The 24,881-nt window shown below is 38.5% G+C and overlaps 1 protein-coding gene across 3 annotated transcripts in view; it reads left to right on the plus strand.

Annotated features, from left to right (window-relative positions):
- BIRC6 (baculoviral IAP repeat containing 6) overlaps nucleotides 1-24,881 on the plus strand; it is a 190,948-nt gene that overhangs the window by 135,548 nt on the left and 30,519 nt on the right. For 2 of the 3 annotated variants that reach the window (XM_060186836.1, XM_060186835.1), the window contains exons 54-57: nucleotides 2,064-2,285; nucleotides 4,343-5,123; nucleotides 7,828-7,971; nucleotides 8,383-8,788. In XM_060186836.1, coding sequence (XP_060042819.1) covers nucleotides 2,064-2,285; nucleotides 4,343-5,123; nucleotides 7,828-7,971; nucleotides 8,383-8,559 — 1,324 coding nt within the window. In that variant the 3' untranslated portion in view covers nucleotides 8,560-8,788. Of the gene's footprint in view, nucleotides 1-2,063; nucleotides 2,286-4,342; nucleotides 5,124-7,827; nucleotides 7,972-8,382; nucleotides 8,789-11,762; nucleotides 11,895-12,762; nucleotides 12,931-14,619; nucleotides 14,794-15,972; nucleotides 16,170-23,254; nucleotides 23,556-24,160; nucleotides 24,379-24,881 lie in introns of those variants that run through there. The other variant, XM_060186837.1, reaches the window with a different exon arrangement.

The raw sequence follows: 24,881 nt of genomic DNA on the forward strand, positions 1-24,881 counted from the left end.
ATGAATAAATAAACAAATTAAAAAAAAATTATATGAACATAAATACAAAGAGTCTAAATTATGTATTGGGCTATTTTAGTAATGAAAATACTTGTTTAGATTATTTCTGTGGTAGTATATATATAATATTCACTGCATTCAGTAGACTCTTTGTCCTCTTATTCCTACCTCCTACAAAAAAAATCTAACAATACCATACCATGTAGTGGCTGAACAAGTCACAAAAATGTTTAGTGGCCCTTCAGTATAGGAAATTTATATTACTTTTACTAATATAGTTCTTCTCTGACATCTTCAAATTGATCAGGACACTTAGCTGTTTTTGAAATGTATTTATTAAAACATTTTTATTTAAAATGAAATTATTGCTACATTATTAATTTATACTTACATTACTGACAATTTAATCACTTATTTTTGTTTAAATTAACATTACCTTTTTCTGGGAGTCGGGTGGTAACAGCGCAGCGGTGTAAGCAAAGCACCAGGACTGGTGTGAGGATCCCGGTTCGAGACCCCGACTCCCCACCTGCAAGGGATTAGCATCACAGTGAAGCAGGTCTGCAGGTGTCTTTCTTTCCCTCTCTGTCTTCCCCTTCTCTCTCCATTTCTTTCTGTCCTATCCAACAATGACATCAATAATAACAGTAATAACTACAACCAACAATAAAAAAAACAAAACAAGGGCAACAAAAGGCAAAATAAATATTAAAAAATTTTAAAAAACATTTTTTTTCTTTGACCATTTATTTTGCCACTATCGTTTTATCTCTGGAGCTTGGTGCCTGTACTGTGAATCTAACACCTAGCGCCATTTTTTTTCCATTTATTTTTCTTGTTTTCTTTCTATTTCATTTGATTGGATAAAGAGAAATAGAAGGGGTAGAGGGAGGTAGAGTGGGAGAAACAAAGAGAATACCCATAAACCACTTTACAGCTTGTGAAGTATCTGCCCTGCAGGCGGGGATTGGGCTTGAACCCGGGTCCTTGTACATGGTAATATGTGTACTCAGCTGGGTTCACCACCTTGTGCCACCTGACAAAACAATTTAATGTTAGATATTCTTTTTTTAATAGCTCCTATATGTCTGTCACTTGGAGAGACCATGTCAATTATCCATCAGGGAAGATGGCACAATAATTATACAAAACGACAAGTGAAGTTATTGGAGTATGACTTACTGCTGTCAGGGTTGGGAGACAGCAGAGTTACTCCCTAAAGAACTTTTTTTTGCCTCCACAGTTACTGCAGGTCTGCAGGAGTCTATCTCTCCCTGCCCCCGTCTTCCCTTCCTCTCTCCATTTCTCTCTGTCCTATGTAATGATGACATAAGTAACATCAACAATGATTAACTACAACAACAATAAAAACAAGGGAAAATAAATACAAAAAAAAAATCAAAGGGAAAAAAGACCCCTGGGAGTGGTGGATTTATAGTGCCACCACTGAGCCCTTGGTGGCAAAATAAGATAAAATGATTTTTTAATTATCAATTAATTTTTAAAATTATTAGTTCTAAACCCTTTATTGAGATCAGATTTGTTATAAGATAATCCCAACTTTTAGTGTTAATAGTCGGGTTTATTAAGAATGTATACAAATTAATCATAGTTCATTGGCTGGTTTAGAAATGTGTTATCTCACACAAGTAGAACCTGAACTGGAGTTTGGTGTATTGCACCAAAGCAAAAGACACTGGGGTGGTTGGGGGTGGGAGAATACAGGTTGAAGGAAGGATGATAGAGGACCTAGTGGGGGTTGTATTGTTATATGGAAAACTGAGAAATGTTATGCATGTACAAACTATTGTATTTACTGTAGAATGTTAATTCCCCGATAAAAAAAAAAAAAGAAATATGTTATCTCAAACATGTTCATTGCTAATGTTGTTGGAAAATCAAAACTATATTTCCTAGTTGCTTATATAATCTTCAGTACTCCTTTTCAAAGAATAAAATGGGTAGTTACAATAAGTATATTATCCTCATCCATTACTTACATGCAGTGTTTACCGAATATTGGTGGTATAACTGGCTATTTGAATTCATTCTCTTCTTTCAAGAATTCAGGCCTTGTTAAAGTGGGTCAGTGATTCTGCAAGAGTGGCTGCTATGAAGAGAAGCGGCAGGATGAATTACATGTGCCCTTCCTCTTCAACCATAGAGTATGGTCTGCTGATGCCCTCTCCGTCTCACTTACACTGTGTAGCAGCAATTCTGTGGCATAGTTATGAACTACTTGTCGAGTATGATTTACCAGCACTGCTGGACCGAGAACTCTTTGAGTAAGTGTGATTTTTATCTATCTATCTATATATCCTCCTGTCCTTCTCCCTATTCCCTCACCCACTACCCAGTACTAGATTAAAATAATGTTTGGGTGTGGTCCGGGAGGTGGTAGGGTAGATAAGGCAGTGAGTGTACTCTCAGCCATGAGGTCCTGAGTTCAATTCCTGGCAGCAAATGGATTTTACTGGCAGCTATACTTTTTCTGTACCAGATCTTTTGGCCCTTATGGTCCAGCTGTGTTAGAAATATGCATTGGTGAGTTTTGAAAGACTTTCCATTTTATGCATAACAGTCTAAATGAGTTGTGTTTACTGCTTTCTAGACAGTTGTTTTGATTGTTCTTTGTTGATAAGCAATAATAACCTACACCACAATGTTTTCATATTGACCAGGGCTTTGCTGACTCTACTACCTGATAACTGCTAAGTCTCTGTCAGGATATGTTATTTCTCTATCCTTTTTATTGATTTAATAATGAGATTGACAAGATCATAGGATAAGAAGGGTAGAATTCCCACCACCAGAGTTCCATATAGTATCCCACCCCTTCTACTGGAGGCTTTCCTATTCTTTATCCCTCTGGGAGTATGGACCCAGCATCATTATGGGTAGCAGAAGGTGGAAGGTCTGGGTTCTATAATTGCTTCTCCACTGGACATGGGCATTGGCAGGAAAATCCATCCCCTTAGCCTGTTTCTATCTTTCTCCAGTGGGGCAGGGCTCTGGAGACGTATGGTTCCAGGACACAGTGTTGAGGTCATCTGACCAGTGAAGTCAGGTTGACATCATGGTAACACCTACAATTTGGTGTCTAAAAAAGCATTAAGAGGGGCTGTGTGGTGGTGCACCTGGTTGAGCACACATATTACAATGCTCAAGGACCTGGGTTTCAGCCCCTGGTCCTCACCAGCAGGGGGAAAGCTTTGCAAACGGTGAAGCAGTGTTGCAGGTGTCTCTCTGTCTCTAACCCTCTCTATCACCCCCTTCCCTCTTGATTTCTGGCTGTCTATCCAGTAAATAAAGATGATTTAAAAATCCTTTTTAAAAAGCATTAAGATATAAAGCAGAGTAAACTGTTTAATAATCAGGAATCTAAAGGAAAAACTATAGCAAATGAGATTTGGGGTCTCCATTTTGGAAAAAGCTAGTAGATCTATTTTAGGTATGTTCAAGGGGCCCATGACTTTGCTAATTTTTGCCCAAGCCTGACAGCTAACATGCAGGTGGGCTAACGTTATTTTTCTTGGGAGATTGTGTCAGTGCTGGAAATAGGACTAGAGGTCAGTGGCTCAAAGAGGTTGACCTTTTATACCCAATTCTGCCATTTTCCCGTTTGGAGCTACTATCTTACAGAATTAGTGCTTCTCTCTTGAAAGTTATCAGTAATTTTGAATTGCAGGGATAAACTTACAACCTCTGTCATGTTAAATTCAGTTGAATCATTTTAAAAATTACTTTGGTTTTTGAGAGAGAAGCACAATATTACTCTGACATAGGTGATTCTAGGAATAGAACTTGGGATCTCAAGCTTGAGGGTCCATTACTTCATCACAAACCACTAATCTAAATGTTTCTTTAGTTCATTTTCATTGGTTGATATGTAACTTTTGAAGTCAAACAGAATGGTAAAAACCTCTTAAAAATAAATTGCTGTGGTCCAGGAGGTGGCACAGTGGTAAAGCTTTGGACTCTCAAGCATGAGGTCCTGAGTGTGATACCCGGTGGCATATGTGCCAGAGTGATGTCTGGTTCTTTCTCCTCCTGCCTTTCTCATAAATAAATAAAATCTTTAAAAAAATAAAATAAAATAAATTGCTATATTTTGGGAGGCTCTTTTCACAAATCATCTCACTTCTAGCATACCCAACTACAGAAATAGTGTATATCACAAGAAACTGTCCTTAATCTTTTATTTTAACTTAATACTTAAGGTCAGTACTATATGTTAATATAGAGTAATCTCATCTCTAAAAGAAATTTTCAAAACAGAAAACGAAATCTCTCTAAAATATATGTACATATATTGTTAACATGCTGTCTTTTCTCTCCCTAGGTTACTTTATAATTGGTCTATGTCTCTTCCCTGTAATATGGTTTTGAAGAAAGCTGTGGACAGTCTACTTTGCTCCATGTGTCACATACACCCAAGCTACTTTTCTCTACTCATGGGCTGGATGGGAATTACTCCTCCTCCCATGCAGTGCCATCACAGACTGTCCATGACAGATGACAGCAAAAAGCAAGATCTTAGCTCATCTTTAACAGATGATTCTAAAAATGCACAAGCACCTCTAGCTCTGACTGAATCACATTTGGCTACCCTCGCTTCTTCTTCACAGTCTCCAGAAGCCATCAAGCAATTGCTGGACTCAGGTTTACCTTCTCTTCTTGTGAGGAGCTTGGCTAGTTTCTGCTTCAGCCACATCTCGTACTCAGAAAGCATAGCTCAGTCCATAGATATATCCCAGGACAAACTCAGGCGGCATCATATCTCACAGCAGTGTAGTAAGATGCCTATCACAGCAGACCTAGTCGCACCTATTCTGCGGTTTTTGACAGAAGTTGGAAACAGCCATGTTATGAAAGACTGGCTCGGTGGGTGTGAAGTCAATCCACTGTGGACAGCACTGCTGTTTTTGCTGTGTCACTCTGGCTCCACTGCTGGGGGACATATTTTAGGTGCACAGCAGAGTAGTGCAAGGACAGCTTCTCTCTCTTCGGCTGCCCCAGTGGGATTGACCACGCAGCAGAGGACAGCAATTGAGAATGCAACTGTCGCATTCTTTCTGCAGTGCATTTCATGCCACCCCAATAATCAAAAGCTGATGGCACAGGTAAGTGTGGAAAAACATGGGAATTTTGGGGGTCTTACTATTATAATACTACTAGTGAAATTAATAAGTAAGGGGCCTTAGTGGACCAGGAGAAAACATTGGATTCTCAAGCATGTGGTCCCACTTTTGATCCCCAGCATCTCATATACCAAAGTGATACTGTTGTTCTCTTTTCCCACTTTCTCTCATGAATAAATAAAGCTTATAGTATCAGGGGTGAGGTCTGTATAAAAGCCAAGAGATGGTTAGTTTTGAGGTTGGGTGCAATTAGCGGTCTGTATTTAAAATAGTCATCTTTCTAATCCCTTTGTCACAGATTATTTTTATTTATGACTATGGTTATGTTGGTGGCACTTCTAGCTTTAGGTTAGACATTCCCCCATTTTGGAAATCCCCCTACATGAAAAGCACAAACCATGTGTCAGGATAGATAGTGAAATGGTTATGCTCCTCCAGAGCCTCAGGTTCAATCCACCACACCACCATAACCTTGAGGTGATGAATGCTCTGGTAAAGAGGGGTAATAAAAAATGCCTGGAACAGTGAAGCCCTAGCATTGAGCAGTAAATAGAACCAGCCAAAAAGGCCACTGAGTGCCTTATCTACTCTGAGGAATTGTTACTGTTGGTTTGCTCATAACTAGAAGCAGACATTAGTGGTGGGGATAGGAGTCTCTTGATAAATCACGTTAGCAGCCAGGGGCTGAGCAGTAGCAAACCTGTTTGAAAACAAACATCACTATGCACAGAGAACAAGGTTCAATCCACATCTCCCCACCTGTAAATTGGAAGCTTTGCAAGTGTTGAAGCAGTGTTGAAATATTAAAAATTAAAAATATGGGAATCGGGCAGTAGTGCAGTGGATAAAGCACACGTGGTGCAAAGCGCAAGGACCAGCATTAAGATACCGGTTTAAGCCCCCGGCTCCCCATCTGCAAGGGAGTCACTTCACAGGTGGTGGTGAAGCAGGTCTGCAGGTCTCGGTCTGTCTCTCTCTCTCTCCCTCCCCCTCCCTCCCTCCCCCCCCTCCTTTCCCCCCTCTGTCTTCCCCTCCTCTCTATATTTCTGTTTGCCCTATCCAACAACAATAATAACTACAACAACAAAACAAGGGCAACAAAAGGGAATAAATAAATATTATTTAAAAATAAAATATAAGCATGAAAGTTTATTCTATCATACTATATTCCTGGGGCCAAAATCTTGAAATCTATAAATAATTTGAATTCCTTTGCCATTTTCTGCTCTTTTCTGTTTTGACTTTGTGTCTCCCTACAAATAGACTAATAGTAACTGCCTTATTGATACTGTATTAAGATGAAATATTATACTGTATGTAAAATAACACATTTGGGTGAGTAGGATAGCATGATAATTATGTAGACGATAATGACTGAGGTTCTGAGGTCACAGGTCCAGTCACCTATACCCCCATAAGCCAGAGCTGAGCAGTCCTCTCGTAGAAGAATAAATGAATAAAATAACACAACACACTCTGTATTTGCCTTGATAGACACCAATACACAGAAATCAGTTTGTCTGCCTTGTACTTGATAGTGCTCTTTTAGTTCAGATATTATTAATATCTGGATCATACATCGAATGGATGCTTGCTTTACCATGCTCTCAAACTATGTTCAAATCTTGGCCCGTGCTGCATTGAGTGGAGACTTCAGTGCTGTGAAGTCTCATTCTTGTTTTGCAGAACCACTGTGCTATCTCTGAAGTCCCTCATCCTTGTTTTAATCTGAGAAATTTGGCCTGGTTAGTGAAGCTCACAACAGTAATGACAGTAATATACATATATATATAGTGTGTGAGCACGCATTCATTTAGTATTCATTATTTGAAATCAACAGATATTTTTTTCTTTTTAAAAAGTATTTAATTTGTTTTCCCTTTTTGTTGCCCCCCTTTTTTTAATTGTTGTTGTTATTGATGTCTTCGTTGTTGGATAGGACAGAGAGAAATGGAGAGAGGAGAGGAAGACAGAGAAGGGAAGAGAAAGATAGACACCTGCAGACCTGCTTCACTGCCTATAAAGTGACGCCCCTGCAGGTGGGGAGCCGGGGGCTTGAACTGGGATCCTTACGCCGGTCCTTGTGTTTTGCGCCACGTCGCGTAACCCGCTGCGCTACTGCCCAACTCCCATATTTTTTCTTTTTGATAGGACAGAAAGAAATTGAAGGGGGAGGTGGAGACTAAGATGGGGAGAGACAGAGAGACACCTTGAGCCCAGGTCCTTGCACAAGGTAATTATGTTCATTCAATCAACTGTGCCTGATACTCCATAGTAGTAATGTATTTGCAGAAGTTTTTGTTTTACTTTTGACTGCTTATATTATATATTATAAGATGAAATCATATATCATTTAATTGATGGTTTGAAGTATTGAAACTTACTTGATGGACAAGGGTAGATAGCATAGTCGTTATGCAAAGAGACTCTCATGCCTGAGGCCTCCATGTCCCAGGTTCAATCCCCTGCACCACTGTAAGCCAGACATGAGCAGTGTTCTGGTAAAAAACAAGCAGAGAAGAATAGGCATACGTGCACACACAAACAAACACACACATTAAAAAAAAAAGCGACAAAAAATTACTTGATGACTCTTACTATCTTCTTTAAAGTACAAAGCTGCAAATATGCTTTAATTAATTAATTAATTAATTATTATTATTATTTTTTTTTTTTGCTTTACCAGGTTCTCTGTGAGCTCTTTCAGACATCTCCTCAAAGAGGGAACCTTCCAACATCAGGGAATATTTCAGGGTTTATAAGGAGGTTGTTTTTACAGTTGATGCTGGAGGATGAAAAAGTGACAATGTTTCTTCAGTCTCCCTGCCCAGTGAGTACATCAGTGAAACACCAGTGATTAGCAGTATGTTCAGATGTGTTGCCATTTTATATCAGAACATGCAGTTGTCTGTGTCATTCTAATTTCACAAAGTGAAACCTAACCTCTACTTAGTGATAAGAGTGGAGCATCTCTGTGAGTTCTTTCTTGTTGCCTAAAATAAGCAACCAAATTAAATCTTACTGTCAATAAAGTACTCTTATTTGGAGGAAATGTCTAGTTGTAAAATTGTCTAACAAATTTAATGACAAATACATGTTCCACCTTTAAAGTATATAAAATAAGCCCATTGTAAAAAGCCTTTACTTTATATGCATTTGTTGACTTACATTGTGCATTTGAAATTGTTTTGCAATTAGAATTTTTTCAAAAACCGCTTCTTTCTTGTTGCTGAAATTTCAGCTATATAAAGGTAGAATCAATGCTACTAGCCACGTCATTCAGCACCCAATGTATGGAGCAGGCCACAAGTTCCGTACACTCCACCTGCCTGTCTCAACAACTTTGTCAGAGGTCCTCGACCGAGTCTCAGGCAAGTCAGATTTAAGTATTAAGTTTTTTTTATATTATCTGAGCTGACTGTGAAATTTATTTATTTTATTGTATTCTCATTGATGTATTGTTAAATGTCTGAGATGAAGTGGGAGGATTGAAGTTATTGATCTCGTACTTTTAACTTGTTACAAAGAAGTACAGACTTTTTATTATAAGATAGAAATTTGCTTGTTAATAATTATTCTGAAAGGATGATATCTTTTTTCATATTTAGTTATTTTTTATGTTTATTTATTTGTTACTGGATAGAGCCAGAGAAACTGAAAGGGGAGAAGTAGAGAGGGACAGAGACAAAAACACCTGCAGCCCTGCTTCACCATTCATGAAGCTTCCCCCAAGAGGTGGAGACCAAGGTCTTGAACCTGAGTCCTTGCACACTGTAATGTGAGCACTTAACTAGGTGCACCACCGCCTGACCCCCTTTCAGATTTATTAATGAGAGAAAACAAGAAAACTAGAGCATGATTTTGGTACCTGCAATGCCAGGGATTGAGCTTAGGACCTCATGTTTGAGAAGCTAACACTTTATCCACTATACTGCCACCTGAGCCACAAGAGTATTTTCTTACTCTTTTTTGTTTCTTTCTTTTTAAAAAAATTTTTAAATTATTTTTTTAATTTTTTATTTTATTACATTAAGAATAAGAATTCTTTTTTTTATTTGTTATTGGATAGAGACAGAGAGAAATTGAGAGATAGGGGGGAGATAGAGAGGAAGAGAGAGAGACACCTGCAGACCTGCTTTATCACCTGTGAAGCTGGCTCCCCTGCAGGGGCGGAGCCAGGGGCATGAACCGGGATTTTCTCTTCTTTCTCTCTTCATTTTTTCTTTCTTTTTTAAGTCTTATTTTTATTTATTTAATAATGATTGGCAAGAGTTTAGGTTAAGGGGCTACAGTTCCACACAGTTCTCGCCACCAGGGTTTTATATCTCATCTTTTCCATTGGAAGCTTTCCTGTTCTTTTTTTTTTTTTTTAACACTTAAAAAAATTTTATTTATTTATTTATTCTCTTGTTGCCCTTGTTGCTTTATTGTTGTAGTTATTCTTATTGTTGTTATTGTTGTTGGATAGGACAGAGAGAAATGGAGGGGGGGGAGGCAGGGGGAGAAAAAGAATTCACCACTTGTGAAACGTTTCCCCTGCAGGTGGGGAGCCGGGGGCTGGGACCAGGATTCTTAGCTGGTCCTTGCACTTTGCACCACCTGTGCTTAACCCAATGCGCTACTGCCTGATTCTCAGCTTTCCTATTCTTTATCCCTCTGCGAGCATAGACCAGTCATTATGGGGTGCAGAAGGTGGAAGGTCTGGCTTCTGTAATTGCTTTCCCATTAAACATGGGCATTGGCAGGTTGATCTACACTCCCAGCCTGTCTCTCTCTTTCCCTAGTGGGGCAGGGCTCTCGGGAGGTGGGATTCCAGGACATATTGGTGGGGTTTTCTGCCCAGACAAGTCAGGTTGGTATCATGGTAGCACCTGGTGGCTTAAAAAGCATTAAGATATAAATCAAAACAGTTGTTTACTATTCAGGAACCTGAAGGTAAGAATATAGCAGATGACACGTCTTTCTTACCTTTAGGTTCCTGAATATTAAGAACAACATTGTTTTATTGTTGTTGTTGTTGTTGTTGTTGTTGATGTCATCATTGCTGGATAGGACAGAGAGAAATGGAGAGATGAGGGGAAGACAGACAGGAGGAGAGAAAGAGAGACACCTGCAGACCAGCTTCACAGCCTGTGAAGTGACCCCCCTACAGGTGGGGAGCCCGGGGTTCGAACGGGGATCCTTACTCCGGTCCTTGCACTTGGCACCACGTGCGCTTAACCCGCTGCGCTGCCACCTGGCCTCCAATTATATTGTGCTTTGTGGTTTTTTTTTCCTACTTACTATGACTTCAGATAAAAAATTTATTTTAGGCTTCTGGGCATTTGTGCGCCCACTTGAGCATACTGTGCACAGGGACTGACCCAAGGAACCAGGTTTGAGCCTTCACTCCCCACCTGCAGTAGGTCTGCCTGTGTCTCACTTTCCCTCTCGCTCTCTTATCTCCCCCTCCTCTCTCAATTTCTCTCTGTCCTATCAAATAAAATGAACAAATTAAAAGAAAAAAATCTTTTAACATATCTACTCAGTGAACAACACTCCCAAGTACCAAATCAGTTCATTGGCTTTCTTAACGGAATTTTGTTTCAGATACAACCTCATACATTTTCCTCATTATATTCCAATATAATGAAAGAAAAATTCAAAATCTATTAACTATTTGTTAAATGAGTACCTTTGGTATACCATTGGGTTCTTGGAGAAGTTACAATCCACTTTTGTGTAGAAAAATGTGGAAAATATGTCATGATATTTTTAAGCAAATTAAAACATTTCTTAAATTTTTTATTTTCTTTTTTTATTGTTGTTGTTGATGTCATCATTGTTAGCTAGATCTGACAGAGAATAGAGCAAGGAGGGGAAGACAGAGAGGGTGAGAGAAAGACAGACACCTACAGACCTGCTTCACCGCCTGTGAAGCGACTCCCCTGCCCTTGGGGAGCCAGGGGCTCTCACACCGTCCTTGTGCTTTTGCGACACTGCGCTATACCGCCCGACTCCCAACATTTCTTTGTTATTTAAAATGCCTAAGTAAGTAAACATAAATCTAGAAATCTCCATAATTGAAATTAATCCTTTATAATTTCTTTTGGAGACACAAAATCTAATATAATGCTTTAAGAAGAGGTTTAAGAAGAGGTTCCTATTCTGTATTGGCCATTTACAGTTTATATCTGTAACTTCACTAGTGCTTCCTCTCTTTGAAAAATAATAATGTTTCAGAGTAACAAAAGAGCTATCTTGGATAGTATGTTGCTTTGTCATATGTGCCCTCCAGATTTAAGCCCAGAACCACCTACATTGAAGAAAGCAGTCAGTGCTGCAGTTTCTTTTTTTCACTGTGCTTCTCATGTCTTTCTGAAAGTAGTGTATATGCCTATTTGTAATATTTCCTGATGATTCTGATTTAATTACTTTGACAGACAAACAATAGTAGTTCATTTCCCTGATATCAGCAGGGACTGAATATCACACGTTTCCTCCTTCCATTTCTTCTCAGTCCATTTACTTTACCTCTCTACTGGTAAAAATACAGTCGTGTACTACTTTTCTCTATACTATTAATTGCTTCCTTTCTTAGTAATTTTGAAATCAACATTTTTGATGTTACTTTTCTTACAGATACACCAAGTATCACTGCTAAACTAATTAGTGAACAAAAAGATGACAAAGAAAAGAAAAATCATGAAGAGAAAGAAAAAGTTAAAGCTGAAAATGGATTTCAGGACAATTACAGCGTTGTTGTTGCTTCAGGTATGTTTGTTTTTATAAACTGTTTTTAGTTTGGGTTTCTATGAAATAAAACAATTTCTGCAGCTGGGTGGTGGCGCACACTGTTGAGCACACAAATTACCCTGTGCTACCCACCTCAGGAGGGGTGAAGCAGGTCTGTAGGTGCCATCTAACTCACTCCTCTCAATTTCTATCTGTCCTACCAAATAAAAAGGGGGGTGGGGTGGGAGAGGAAAAAATGTCTACCAAGAATGTTGGATTCGTAGCAGTGGCATCGAGCTCCCACAGTAACCTTGGTGACAATTAAAATGTAAAGCAATTTCATCTAATAAAGTTTTAGTGCGTAAAGCTGGGTTGCTATGAATATTGTCTTGATATTAGATATAAAGTTGTTACTGCACAAATCCATTCCTCTTTGGCAGTGAATTTATTAAACTTTATTATGTACAAATCGTATTATACTTCACTAGATAATGCACATGTGTAAATAATTTAGGAATTCTACCTAAATTTGAAAATATAGAGGGAATCGGGCGGTAGCACAGCAGGTTAAGCACAAGGACCAGTGTAAGGATCTCAGTTCGAGCCCCTGGCTCACCACCTACCCGTGAGTCGCTTCACAGGCGGTGAAGCAGGTCTGCAGGTGTCTTTCTCTTTCCCGTTCTCTGTCTTCCCCTCCTCTCTCCATTTCTCTCTTTCCTATCCAACAAAGACAATATCAATAACAGCACTAATAACTACAACAATAAAACAAGGGCATAAATAAACAAGGAAAAGGGAGATTGTAGATGTTAATAGGAATGTGTAGTGCCTGTGAAAATATGCTTTTTTTTTTTTTTGTCTTTCTTGTGTTGACTCTATAGAATCTCAGTGATTCTTTTCTTTTTAGGACTGAAATCCCAGTCTAAACGTGCTGTATCAGCTACACCACCTCGCCCACCATCTAGGAGAGGAAGAACAGTACCTGATAAAATAGGAAGTGCTTCTTCAGGAGCAGATGCTGCCAGCAAAATTATTACTGTCCCCGTATTCCACCTATTCCACAAACTCTTGGCTGGTAATGTTTACCGTGATTCAATATTGAAGAATTTGGGGGTAGGGGAGACAATACAATGGTTATGCAAAAAGACTACCATGCCTAAGGTCCCAGAGGTGCAAGGTTCAATTCTCTGCACCACTATAAGACAGTACTTAGAAGTCTTCTGGTAAAATAAATAAATAAATAAATAAATAAATAGCAAAAATAAAATCCCACTCAGAGAACTTAATTATCCACAAGTCTGTAAATCAGTTGTGTAGTAGTTAGAATCTCATTTAATTAGGTCCTATTAATGAAATAAATGAGTTTGACTTTTTCCCTCCAAGAGAAATAGCAAAAAATGGATTTCTTTTACATTCCTTTGTTGACACTGTTATCTTTTTTGTATATTATACTTAAGTAGTGGCCTCAATTATGTTATCTAAATTGGCCATTGAATACTGTGGAAAATGTTCAATAAAATTGATGTTTTATTTTTATTTTTTTTTAAAAGACTTTTCTTTCCCTTTTTTTTTTAAAGATTTATTTACTCCTTTTTGTTGCCCTTGTTGTTTTCTGATTGTAGTTATTGATGTCGTTGTTGTTGAATAACACAGAGAGAAATGGAGAGAGGAGGGGAAAACAGAGACGTGGAGAAAAAGATAGACACCTGCAGACCTGCTTCACTGCCTGTGAAGCGGCTCACCTGCAAGTGGGGAGCCAGGGACTCAAAACGAGATCCGTATACCGGTCCTTGCTCTCTGTGCCATCTACGCTTAACCCGCTGCGCTACCACCCGACTCCACAAATTGATGTTTTACTGATTTCATATCAGATTATGTAGAAGCATAAGACTGTATTTTAAGAAGCATTCATAACTGATATTCCCTGATGTACCACAGAGCATTAAGCAATGATTTTTTTCTCCAGCTGAAGCATCTTCTTTGACCAACACACTTTCCATTAGTCACAGAGTACATTTGGTTCACTTTTCTGGACTGTTTCATTATAATCAGAATGCCGACTAACTTTGGATGTATTTTCCACCTTAATTTTACATATAAAACTTGATTCAAAGCAGATATCAGCGAGCCATAGCCAGTGCATTGGAGGCCTCTTTTTGTAGACGATTTGGTTGGATTATCGCTGTGCCCATGTTGTTACACACTGTCTGTGGCTGTTTCCACACCACTGTGGTAATGTTAGAGGAGTTGCCTCAGATATTACATGACCTCCACAACTGAAGACTTCTCAACTAGCAGTTATCGGAATGCTTGGTCCTTTGTTTATATCTGCCATGTTTCAGAAAATCTTGATGAAATTTACTTGTCAAACTAATTAGCACAATCTGAGAACTATAGTATTCACACACATATATAAGAAAATACATATTTTTCTTTTTTTTATAAATATATATTTTTATTTATTTACTAATGAGAAAGATAGGAGGAGAGAAAAAGAACCAGACATCACTCTGGCACATGTGCTGCCAGGGATTGAACTCAGGACCTTATGCTTGAAAGTCCAAAGCTTTATCACGGCGCCACCTCCCGGACCACAAAAATACATATTTTTCAAATTTCCATGTGCTGATTTTCACTCATTTTGAAATCAGTCTCAGAATCAAACTCCTATCTGTACTTCAGAGAAACAAGTAATGGAGTAAATACGGCCAAGCAAGTATCACCTTCTTGAATTCCAGGTATAACTTACTTGTCTCATTTTTAGGCCAGCCCCTGCCAGCTGATATAACTCTCGCACAACTTTTAACTCTGCTGTATGACCGAAAACTTCCTCAAGGTTATTGCTCAATAGATCTGACCGTTAAACTGGGATCAAGAGTCATCACAGACCCAAGCCTATCAAAAACAGATTCTTTTAAAAGATTGCATCCTGAAAAAGGTATGGGAATCATACTCTTTTTAAACTATAATCTGTAATGTGTGGAAGCTGGGATTTCAGTAGCTGGTGATGTAGCTGCTCGTTGTCTCTTACTATTTATCGCTATTTCTATGTGTTGTGAATTATCTATCATTTTTATAGTCATACTTCATGTCCTTAAGTTTTTCTTCAGGTAGAAGTTGGGTTTTTTTTTTAATGGTTTCATTTTTTACTTATGGATTCCATAAATACCTATTTTTTGTTTTGTTTTACATTTACTTTCTGTTGATTTTTTTTTTTAATATAGCATGATATGTTTGTTTTACCAACACTGTAAGCATTCTGTTATTGTCAGTTTTTCATTACTGCACATGCTAATTTAGGAAAGATTTTCATGTGGTGGTCCAGGTAGTGGCACACACTGTTTAAGAAAGAACCAGGTTTGAGCCCCTCCTTCCCACCTGCTGCAGGGACACCTCACAAGCAGTGAAGAAATGGTGTCTCTCAGGGGAGTCGGGCTGCAGCGCAGTGCGTTAAGCACACATGGTGCGAAACTCGAGGGCCAGCGTAAGGATCCCAGTTTGAGCCCCCGGCTCCCCAACTATAGCGGGGTCACTTCACAAGTGGTGAAGCAGGTCTGCAGGTGTCTGTCTTTCTCTCCCCCTCTCTGTCTTCCCCTCCTCTCTCCATTTCTCTCTCCCTATCTGGCAACAAGGACATCAATAACAATAATAATAATAACCATAACAGAGATAAAAAACAAGGGCAACAAAAAGGAAAATAAACAAATTAAAATATTTTTTTAAAAAGTGTTGTCTCTCTCTCTCCATCTCTGTCTCCCACTTCCCTCTCAGTTTCTCTCTGTGCTATCATAAAATAAGGTGGGGAAAATGGTCAATAGGAATGGTGAATTCATAGGTTTGAAGTGAAACCTGAGATTTTGCATTTCTCAAGTTGCTTGGTGATATCAGTGTCATTCATCTGTGGAATCCATAGACTTTCAGAGGACTGTAAGAAGCAGCAGCAGATCTTGCTTAAGGATTATTATGGCATCTGGCCTTACTATTACTTACCATTACATATGACTCTCTTAAGTTATCTCTCATCTTTTGCTAAGTTTGAGAGATGACAATATCTGCCTTATAGACAAAAATGTTATTAGGTTTTTATATACTATTCATTTATAATTTGTTGTTCTAGATCATGGAGACATACTCAGTAGCTGTCCAGAAGATGAAGTTCTTACCCCAAGTGATGAATGTATGGATGGGATATTGGATGAATCTTTACTTGAAACCTGTCCCATTCAATCACCATTACAGGTTTTTGCTGGAATGGGCGGACTGGCTCTGATTGCAGAGAGACTACCGATGCTCTATCCAGAAGTCATTCAGCAGGTAAGGTTTCTAATTGAATTTAGCACTACGAGAATGAAGCTCTTCATCCTTTTTTAACTTGAATTAACTGTTTGTAAGTAAGTACCTTTTCTCTTACATGCTCTGTATATTGTAATGCATATTGTAAAGGTTACATATTGTAAATGTATATTGTAAAGGTTTGTGAAAATTACCTTTTTTGTTTGTTTGTTTCAACTAAAGAATGAGCCATACTCAGCTATGCATTTTCCTTGAGTGTTTTACTTATTGAAGTATATAGCACTTTTGAGCTTTTTTTTCTGTAGATGTTATGGTAATTGTGGATATTATTGGAAATGGGAGAAGAAATATCTGATACTGCTCCCCAGCATTGTGTCTGTTTGTGTAATGTTTATGTATTTTCTTTTATATTTATTTCTTTTGCCACCCGGATAACCCCTGGGGCTTGGTGTCGGCACTATGAATTCACTGCTCCCTGGGGCCATTTTTTCTTTCTCTTTTTGCTTTTTCCTTCCCTAGTACACATTTTACTACAGAGAAAAATTGAGGGGAGGAGCGATAGGGAGAGAAACAGAGACACTTGCAGACCTCCTCTACTGGTTATGAAGTGCTTTCCTGTAGGTGGGGAGCAGGACATTGAACTCAGGTTCTTTGCACATGGTAATATTTGGGGTTAACCAAGTGCTCTACTGCCCAGCCCCTGCTTAACTCTGTTCACCACCGCCACCATTTGTCTTTTCAAATTGCCACTAGGGTAGGCTGGTGACATAGCTTACTTGGATAGTTCCTACTTTGCCATTCACACAACTCAGGTTCGACGAGTCCGTTCCCACTGCATTGAAGGAAGCTTTGATGCTGATGTCTCTTTGGCTTTCTGTCTTCTGTGTCTCTACTAAAACAAAAAAAAATTGCCACCAGGGCTGTTTCTTGCACAGTGAATCCACTACACCTGGTGGCCATTACCTTTAATCGTTTGTCTTAGATAGAGACAGATAAATTGAATAAGAAGTGTTAGAGGAGAAAAGAGAGGTACATGCAATACTGCTTCAACATTTGTGAATCTTCTCCCCTTCAGGTGGTGCCTGAGGCATTTACTCAGGTCCTTGTACATGATAACATATGCACTCTACTGGCCATGCTACTGTCCAGCCCCACTTAATTTTTCTTTCTGCTTTAAGTGCCATTTCCATGTTAGAAAGTGTGTAAAACACGTATTTACTTTGTCTTATTCTGTTCATGTTGCTGTTCTTTTTTCCTTTTTAATTTTTTCCCCTTTTTGTTGCCCTTGTTGTTTTTCATTGTTGTTGTAATTACTATTATTGTTAGCTTATTGTTGTCATCATTGTTAGATAGGACAGAGAGAAATGGAGAGAGGAGGGGAAGACAGGGAGGGAGGGAGAGACACCTGCAGACCTGCTTCACCGCCTGTGAAGCGATTCCCCTGCAGGTGTTGAGCTGGGTGCTCGAACCGGGATCTTTATGCTGGTCCTTGTGCTTTGCACCATGCTTAACCCGCTGCGCTACCCCTGGACTCCTCATGTTGTTGTTCTTGATGTGCAAGCTTAATTTCTTGTTTTGTTAGTGAAGAAAGCTGTGAATGTAGAACTGAATAGGGATGCTTTTATGGTTTATTTTAGGGGGAGATAAATATAGCAGAGCACTTCTCAGTTCTAGCTTAAGGTGGTGCTTGGGATTGAATTGGGTAACTCAGAAATCTCAAGTATGAAAGTCTTTTGGCGGACCCAGGCAGTGGCTCACCTGGTTTAGTGCACATATAACCAATTGCAAAGACCCACGTTTCAGCCCCCACTATCCACCTGCAGGGGGTCGCTTTTCGAGTGGTGAAGCAGGTCTGTAGGTGTCTATATTCCTCTCCCTCTCTCTGTCTACCCATCTTCTCTCAGTTTCTGTCCTTTCCAACATCAACAACAGCAACAAAATGGCCTCCAGGAGCAGTGGATTTGTAGTGCAAGCACTCAACCCCAGTGATATTCCTGGAGGCAAAAAAAAAAAAATAGAAAGGCTTTTTTTTCTTTTTTGCATAACCATTATGCTATCACTCCCACCAGTTGAGTTGTACTTAGTGTCTGTATTCCTGTATTTGTTTCCTCAGGCTATTACAACTAACTGCCAGAACTTGTTTTGCATAAAACAATAGAAAATCATTTTTAGAGTTCAAACCTCATTAAATCTGACATCAATATGTTAGTAAAAGCATGTTTCCCCTGAAGGCCCTAGGGAGGGATGCTTCATTGCCTTATTGTGGTTTCTGGCATTGCTGGAACTTCATGGGCATTTGCTGGCTAAAGCTTTATCAATTCCACTTCTGCCTGCATTAATCGAGGGCCATCAACTTTGTGTACTTTGCATTTATGTCTACCTCATCTCATTAGGACACCAATCTTGGTTGACCTCATCACTAGTTAGTTTTACTGGCAACAACTTTACTTCCAAACTACATACTGGGATTAGGACCTAAGCATGTGATTGGGGTAGATATAATCCAACCACGGTGTTTATTTATCTGCTGTACAGTAGGCTTCAGATATTTTAATTTTGAGGTAATACCCCCTGAAATGATGTGACTGACAAATCTACTTTTACTTATTTTTGGACATGGTGACATAGTCAAAAGTTGGTAGAAGAAAAGATCCCAGTGTTCTTGAGATTGTCATTCAATAAAAATATTTTTATAATTTGAATGTTAATATAGTTTCTTAATATTATGGTTATAAAGAAGTGGATTACTGCCCTAGTAAATACATACAAATCTGGGGGCAGGGGTAGATAGCATAATGGTTATGCAAACAGACTGTCATGCCTGAGGCTTCGAAGTCCCAGGTTCAATCTCCTGCACCACTATAAACCAGAGCTGATCAGTGCTCTGGTAAAATAAAATAAAATAAAATAAAGATAATAACATACAAATCTGGAAATTGGGTCTGGGTGGTGGCACACCCAGTATATTACATATGTTATTATATTCAGGGAAGAAAACTTCATGAATAGTAGGTTAGTGCAATAGGCATTTCTCTTTCTCTGTTTCTTTCTTTCTTCCTTTTTTTTTTAATTTATTGGATAGATACATAAATAGAGAGTGAAAGAGGTGAGCGAGCAAGAGAGAGACACTTGCAACACTTCTTCGCCACTCACAAAACTTTCTACAAGTGAGTACAGGGGGCTTGAACCCAGGTCCTTCTGCATTGTAACACATGCACTCAACCAAGTGTGCCACCACCTGGCCTGTCTCCCTATTTATTTCTGTCTCTATCAAAAAAGAGAAAAAGGAAGGAGAGAGAGACGGACAGAAAGCCACTACTAGTGTTGGGTTTGTCTTGTAGATATGAAACCCATATAACTCTGGTGTAAAAAAAAATTTTTTTTCTTTTGGAAGTTATATTTTAATTGAAGAGTTTTAGTTGGCAGATTTAGGAAGATTTTTAAAGACTATAATAAATAGAAAAGCCTACCTTGCCCTAGACAGAAATGGGGAGGCCCATTAGAATGTTTGGTCACAGTAGAGAAAACTTTATTCACTCTAAGAATATCTAGATTGTCATAAGCAGCCTTTTGATAGAAATACAGATTTCAAAAGTGCTGATGGGGGATGGCTTAGAAGGACTGAAGAGATGTTTAGTAGGAACTGAAAAAAGGGAATCCTTTGTGTTTTGGCTGAAATGATAAACCATCTGTGTATGAGAGGGATAGGAGAAGAGAGAAAGAACCAGACTTCACTCTGGTATATTTGCTGCCAGAGATTGAATTCAGGACCTCATGCTAGAGAGTCCAACACTTTATCCACTACACCACCTCCTGGACCAGCTGAACTTGAATTCTTAGTTGAAATTTCCATGTCAAGTAAGAATTTTTTTAAAAAAGCAAACTGTGAGATATTATGAGATTAATTGAGCTGTGCGATACCAGCCAATCAGTACTTGACAGGAGATTCTTAGCCTGTCCAGATTTTGACTCCAAAAGCTGAAAGTAGATACTGTCAGAGAGGCACACTCTCGAACAAAAGTCATGGGGGTGACTATTCATCTTTAACTTACTCCTCAAAAACGAGTTAATGATATAATATGAAGTGTTCTTTAACAAAAGGAGGCATATCACTCAAGAAGCAGCCATGCAGACAGACTCTGAGAGTAAAGGCTCCGTGTGATGGTGATAGGGAAGGTCAGATGAACAGTCACGTGTGCATGAGCAGAGGTGAATGAAGCAACCCCAAATCCAGGCATTATAAGCAGCTTTTTTTTTTTTTTAAAGTAGTAATTCCCTTAAGAACCCCCAAGAAGAATACTTTGTGCTTTTAAGATCCAAATCTTCCATCTGAGCCCCAGAAGATTTGTTTTGGATTTCTAAGCTCTAGATAGTTAAGATAATGAATTTGTGCATGTTTTTAAAGCCACTAGTTTTGTACAGATATGTTGAAGTAACAATAGGAAAGAAATACAGATTTTGGTCTTTGCTCTCTTTTGATGACTTTATCAGGGTAATTGAGTATGCCTTACAAATATGTTAATTTCTAACATCTCAAATGATGAGAACTATTACACGATTTACCAGTAAATTCAATATCTCATATTCAAAATTAGTGAACTGGAATACATGGCAACATAAGTCATCCAAACTAATACGTAGACAATGTAGAAAATGAAAAGAACTTAAGAGCTATATGAATATGTAGCTCGAAAAGAAATACCAGAATATGAATTTATTCATGCAGAAGGAGCATTTTAAATCAGGTTCAGGAGCAGTACTGAAAGGGAGAAGTTTTCTAAAAGTCACATAGAGCCTAATCTAAAATGCAGGAATCTCTGTATATTCCACTATAGATGTTCATACTATAAGAATATCATAGTAAACTATTTAAAGACAAAGATAAGATCTGAAAAACAGCCTAGAACAAGTGACCCTTTACTTTCAAAACAGCAACAATAACAGTGACAACTAACCTTTCAACAGAAACCTTGGGAGCCAGGGAATTACATCTTTAAAGTGCCTGAAGGAACAAAAGCCAGCCATGCTATAATTTTATACCCAGTGAAGAAAATTTTGTACAATCCCTTACCACCACCACCACCCCTTCCACAAAAGGTAAATTAGTAATGACAGAATACTAGATATAGGAATAACTCTCTTAAACATAAATTTTAAAGTCTGGACAAAATATTTTAAACAGACAATTATTTATGGTCTGTGAGGAAAGGACAGAAGCAGGAAGGTATCAGCAAGCTTTTAAGCACAGAGGAGTGGAACCACGTGGTGTGCTATTATTGTCTAGACAACCTTAATCCTGCGCGTATACTCCTTAGTTGGTGTGGGCTGGGGCACATAGAATTCTAAGTAAAAGGTATAGTCTAACTGGCCAGAGATATTTGCTTCTTTACACACTGTGAAAATTGATTGGGAGAAAACATCAGACAAGAAGGCACTGAAGATGGTAACTCTGAATTCTGCACATGGCTTCCTGTGCAACTTAGTTCTGTGTTAGACATTCATAGGAATCTGGAGATTAAGCAAGAGCTGGAGGACTGAAAGCTGTTCAGGGATTTCAGATTCTCTCCCTCCTAGGAGAAACAAAATTTGCAGTTCTTGTCTTACCCAGTTAAAGGTAAAAATCCTGTCTTTTCCATTGAATTGTAAATGAGTGACATTGCAAGGTACTAATTTAAGAAACAAGGCTAAAACCAAAATAGACTCCACTAATCACAAAAATCCTTCATAAATTTAAGGTGACATACTATCTCTTAGAACTACACTGAACATCCTCACAGGAAGATAATAGAACTAGGATTTAGTAGAACGCCTCATTAGTATGTAAAATATATAATTTAAAAATTATGAGATATAGAAGCAAGAAAATGATTTATAGTATAAATCATTTCATAGATATTATTCACTTCTTAAAAACTGTATGACTGATGTTCATTACAACAAAAAGAAAATATTAAATTGCTCTATTAAGGATTGAGGCAACTGGTGGTTAGAAATCCTAACCACCAGATAGTGGGCATACCTGGTTAAGCGCACACATTACAATACATAAGGACCTGGGCTCAAGTCCCTGGTCCCCACCTGCAGGAGGAAAGCTTCACAAGTGGTGAAGCAGGGCTGCAGGTGTCTGTGTCTCTTTCCACCTCTTTCCATACCTCCTTTTTTAATTCCCCCCATATATATATATATATATATATATATATATATATAACAATAAATTTAAGAAAGGTTTTTGATACTAATAAAAGAAGAAAAATTTCTATACAGTGTCTTTTAAAAAAATAATCCTATTTAGAAACATAAACTGCATTTAGCTTTCTCTTTAGTCTCCTTTTAATCTGCAGCAATTCTACTTTTGTCTTTTATGAACTTTGCCTTTTTGAGGTGACGGGCTAGGAATTTTTACTATATATGTAGTTGAATATATGTGTGTGTTTGTGTGTGTGTGTGTGTGTATGTCTACATCCTAGATTTGTGCACTTACATGGCCTGGAATCAGAGTCTTTCTAGCATAATATGCATAGAGTTTTCTCTATCTTTCTTCAAGCGTTCTGTTTTTCATAAAAAGTAATCAGATCTCCTTGAAAAGCTCTAGGATGTTGGGGCAGGAAATATACAAGGTTAACCTAAGACCAGAAGCCTGCTTGACCATGTCTGTTCTACTTGGACATCAGTAAAATATTAAAACAGTAAAACCTGTAGCATAAAAAGCAATCCATCCTGATATAAATTAGCTAAAAAGTAAGTAAAGGGATGATTTTACTTATAGTTAAGTGCCAATTAATACAGAAGGAAATTTAGAGTTAGAATCATTATCTGGTAAACATCCTAGATTTTTTGTTTCAAACAAGAATTATAGAGATTTCTAGTAGATTTGTGAGCAAGAAGATATTTATGTGGTCCCAGAACCTTCCTACAGACAGTTAATTACTAAGTACGAAGTAGTAATACTTGGAAAGTAGAAATACTTGGAAAGTATCATATTCACAGTATTGTGAATGTTCAGAAGCTTCTTTCTTAAAAACACAAACCTTTGTTGTTCTTATTCTGAAGTAATCTTCTGAACCTTATTTTGAAACATCCAAATAGCCACAATTTTCCTTCTTTAGGTGAGTGCTCCAGTTGTAACATCTACCACTCAGGAAAAACCCAAGGATAGTGATCAGTTTGAATGGGTAACCATTGAACAGTCTGGAGAGTTAGTTTATGAAGCTCCAGAAACCATTGCTGCTGAACCTCCACCAATCAAGTCGGCAGTTCAGACTATGTCTCCCATACCTGCCCATTCTCTGGCTGCATTTGGACTATTTCTTCGTCTTCCGGGCTACGCTGAAGTCCTATTGAAAGAGAGAAAACACGCCCAGTGCCTTCTTCGGCTGGTGTTGGGAGTGACAGATGATGGAGAAGGAAGTAAGTGTTATAGTGTTTTTACTGACTATACGATTGTAGCAGTTTTTTTTAATATGTATTTCTTTTATAATGGATTTGTTCTCTGTAACATTGTTCTACTAATAGACATAGTAACTCTTAAGAACCTTCATTTTCTGAGCATTTATAACACTACTGGGCATTTTGGAGGGACTTGGAGATGAAGCATTCCTGTGGTCCTTCCCCCAAATAGTTAATGTCCTCCACTAGTAGCGCTGTGGAATTTACATATTCATACAGATTGAACAAGTTAAAAAAAATGTCCAAGAGAGGTACAGTATTGTGGAGAACACAAGTGTGGGATTTGTGATGGGAATAAAGTGATCTGGTTAGTTATATTTATTTAGTTATTTTCTTTTGTTGATAGGATTAAGAGAAATTGAGGGGAGAGAGGCAGATGGGAAATAGAAGAGACAGAGAGATGCCTGCAATACTTGCTTCACTGCTGTCTGTCTGAAAAAGTTGGCCCAAGGTGTATAGTCTCCCCAATGACCAGATGTTTTCCTTTGTTGTTTCTTAATTGTTACCCTGTATTCTGTCCCTTATTGCGTGCTTAATAGTTCATGTTCTCCTCCCTTTTCATCTAGGTCATATTCTGCAGTCTCCGTCAGCCAATGTGCTTCCAACCCTTCCTTTCCACGTCCTTCGTAGCTTGTTTAGCACTACACCTTTGACAACTGACGATGGCGTGCTTCTGCGTCGGATGGCACTGGAAATTGGAGCCCTCCACCTCATTCTTGTCTGTCTGTCTGCTTTGAGCCACCATGCCCCACGAGTTCCAAACTCCAGCCTCAATCAAGCAGAGGTAGGTTCTGACTCTTTAGCTTTATAAGGAACTAAGCTACATTCATGGAGTACAGCATATAGCTTTTTATGAAGTAGTATTTGAGTGGCTTGTGTGTTCCTTTTTGTCCCTGTAGCATTTTTTAAAGATGTACTTATTTATTGAGTGGCTAAGGACAGTACAGAACATCACTCCAGCATGTGATTCTGGGGACCAAACTCAAGACTTCATGGCCTTAGGGCTAGTGCTCTATCCACTGTGCCACCCCTTGGGCTACAGCAAAAGTTATTTGAAAAAGAGACTGGACTAATTGTTCTCTTCAGCAAAAAGTAAGGTTATCTATCTACTTGAGAAGCAAAAGGCTGGCACAATAGCTTAGTAACTGCTGAATTTCTGAATGTATATTCCATGATTGCTCTTATTTCCTTTTTTGAACTTTGCAGTGATACTACTCAGAGATTTTAGCCTATATAGTAAGACAAGAAAATGGGAAATAGTGGTGAGGGAGAGGGAGAGAGAGGGGT

Source organism: Erinaceus europaeus, chromosome 3 (genome assembly GCF_950295315.1).
Source record: "Erinaceus europaeus chromosome 3, mEriEur2.1, whole genome shotgun sequence".
NCBI classification, from domain to species: domain Eukaryota; kingdom Metazoa; phylum Chordata; class Mammalia; order Eulipotyphla; family Erinaceidae; genus Erinaceus; species Erinaceus europaeus.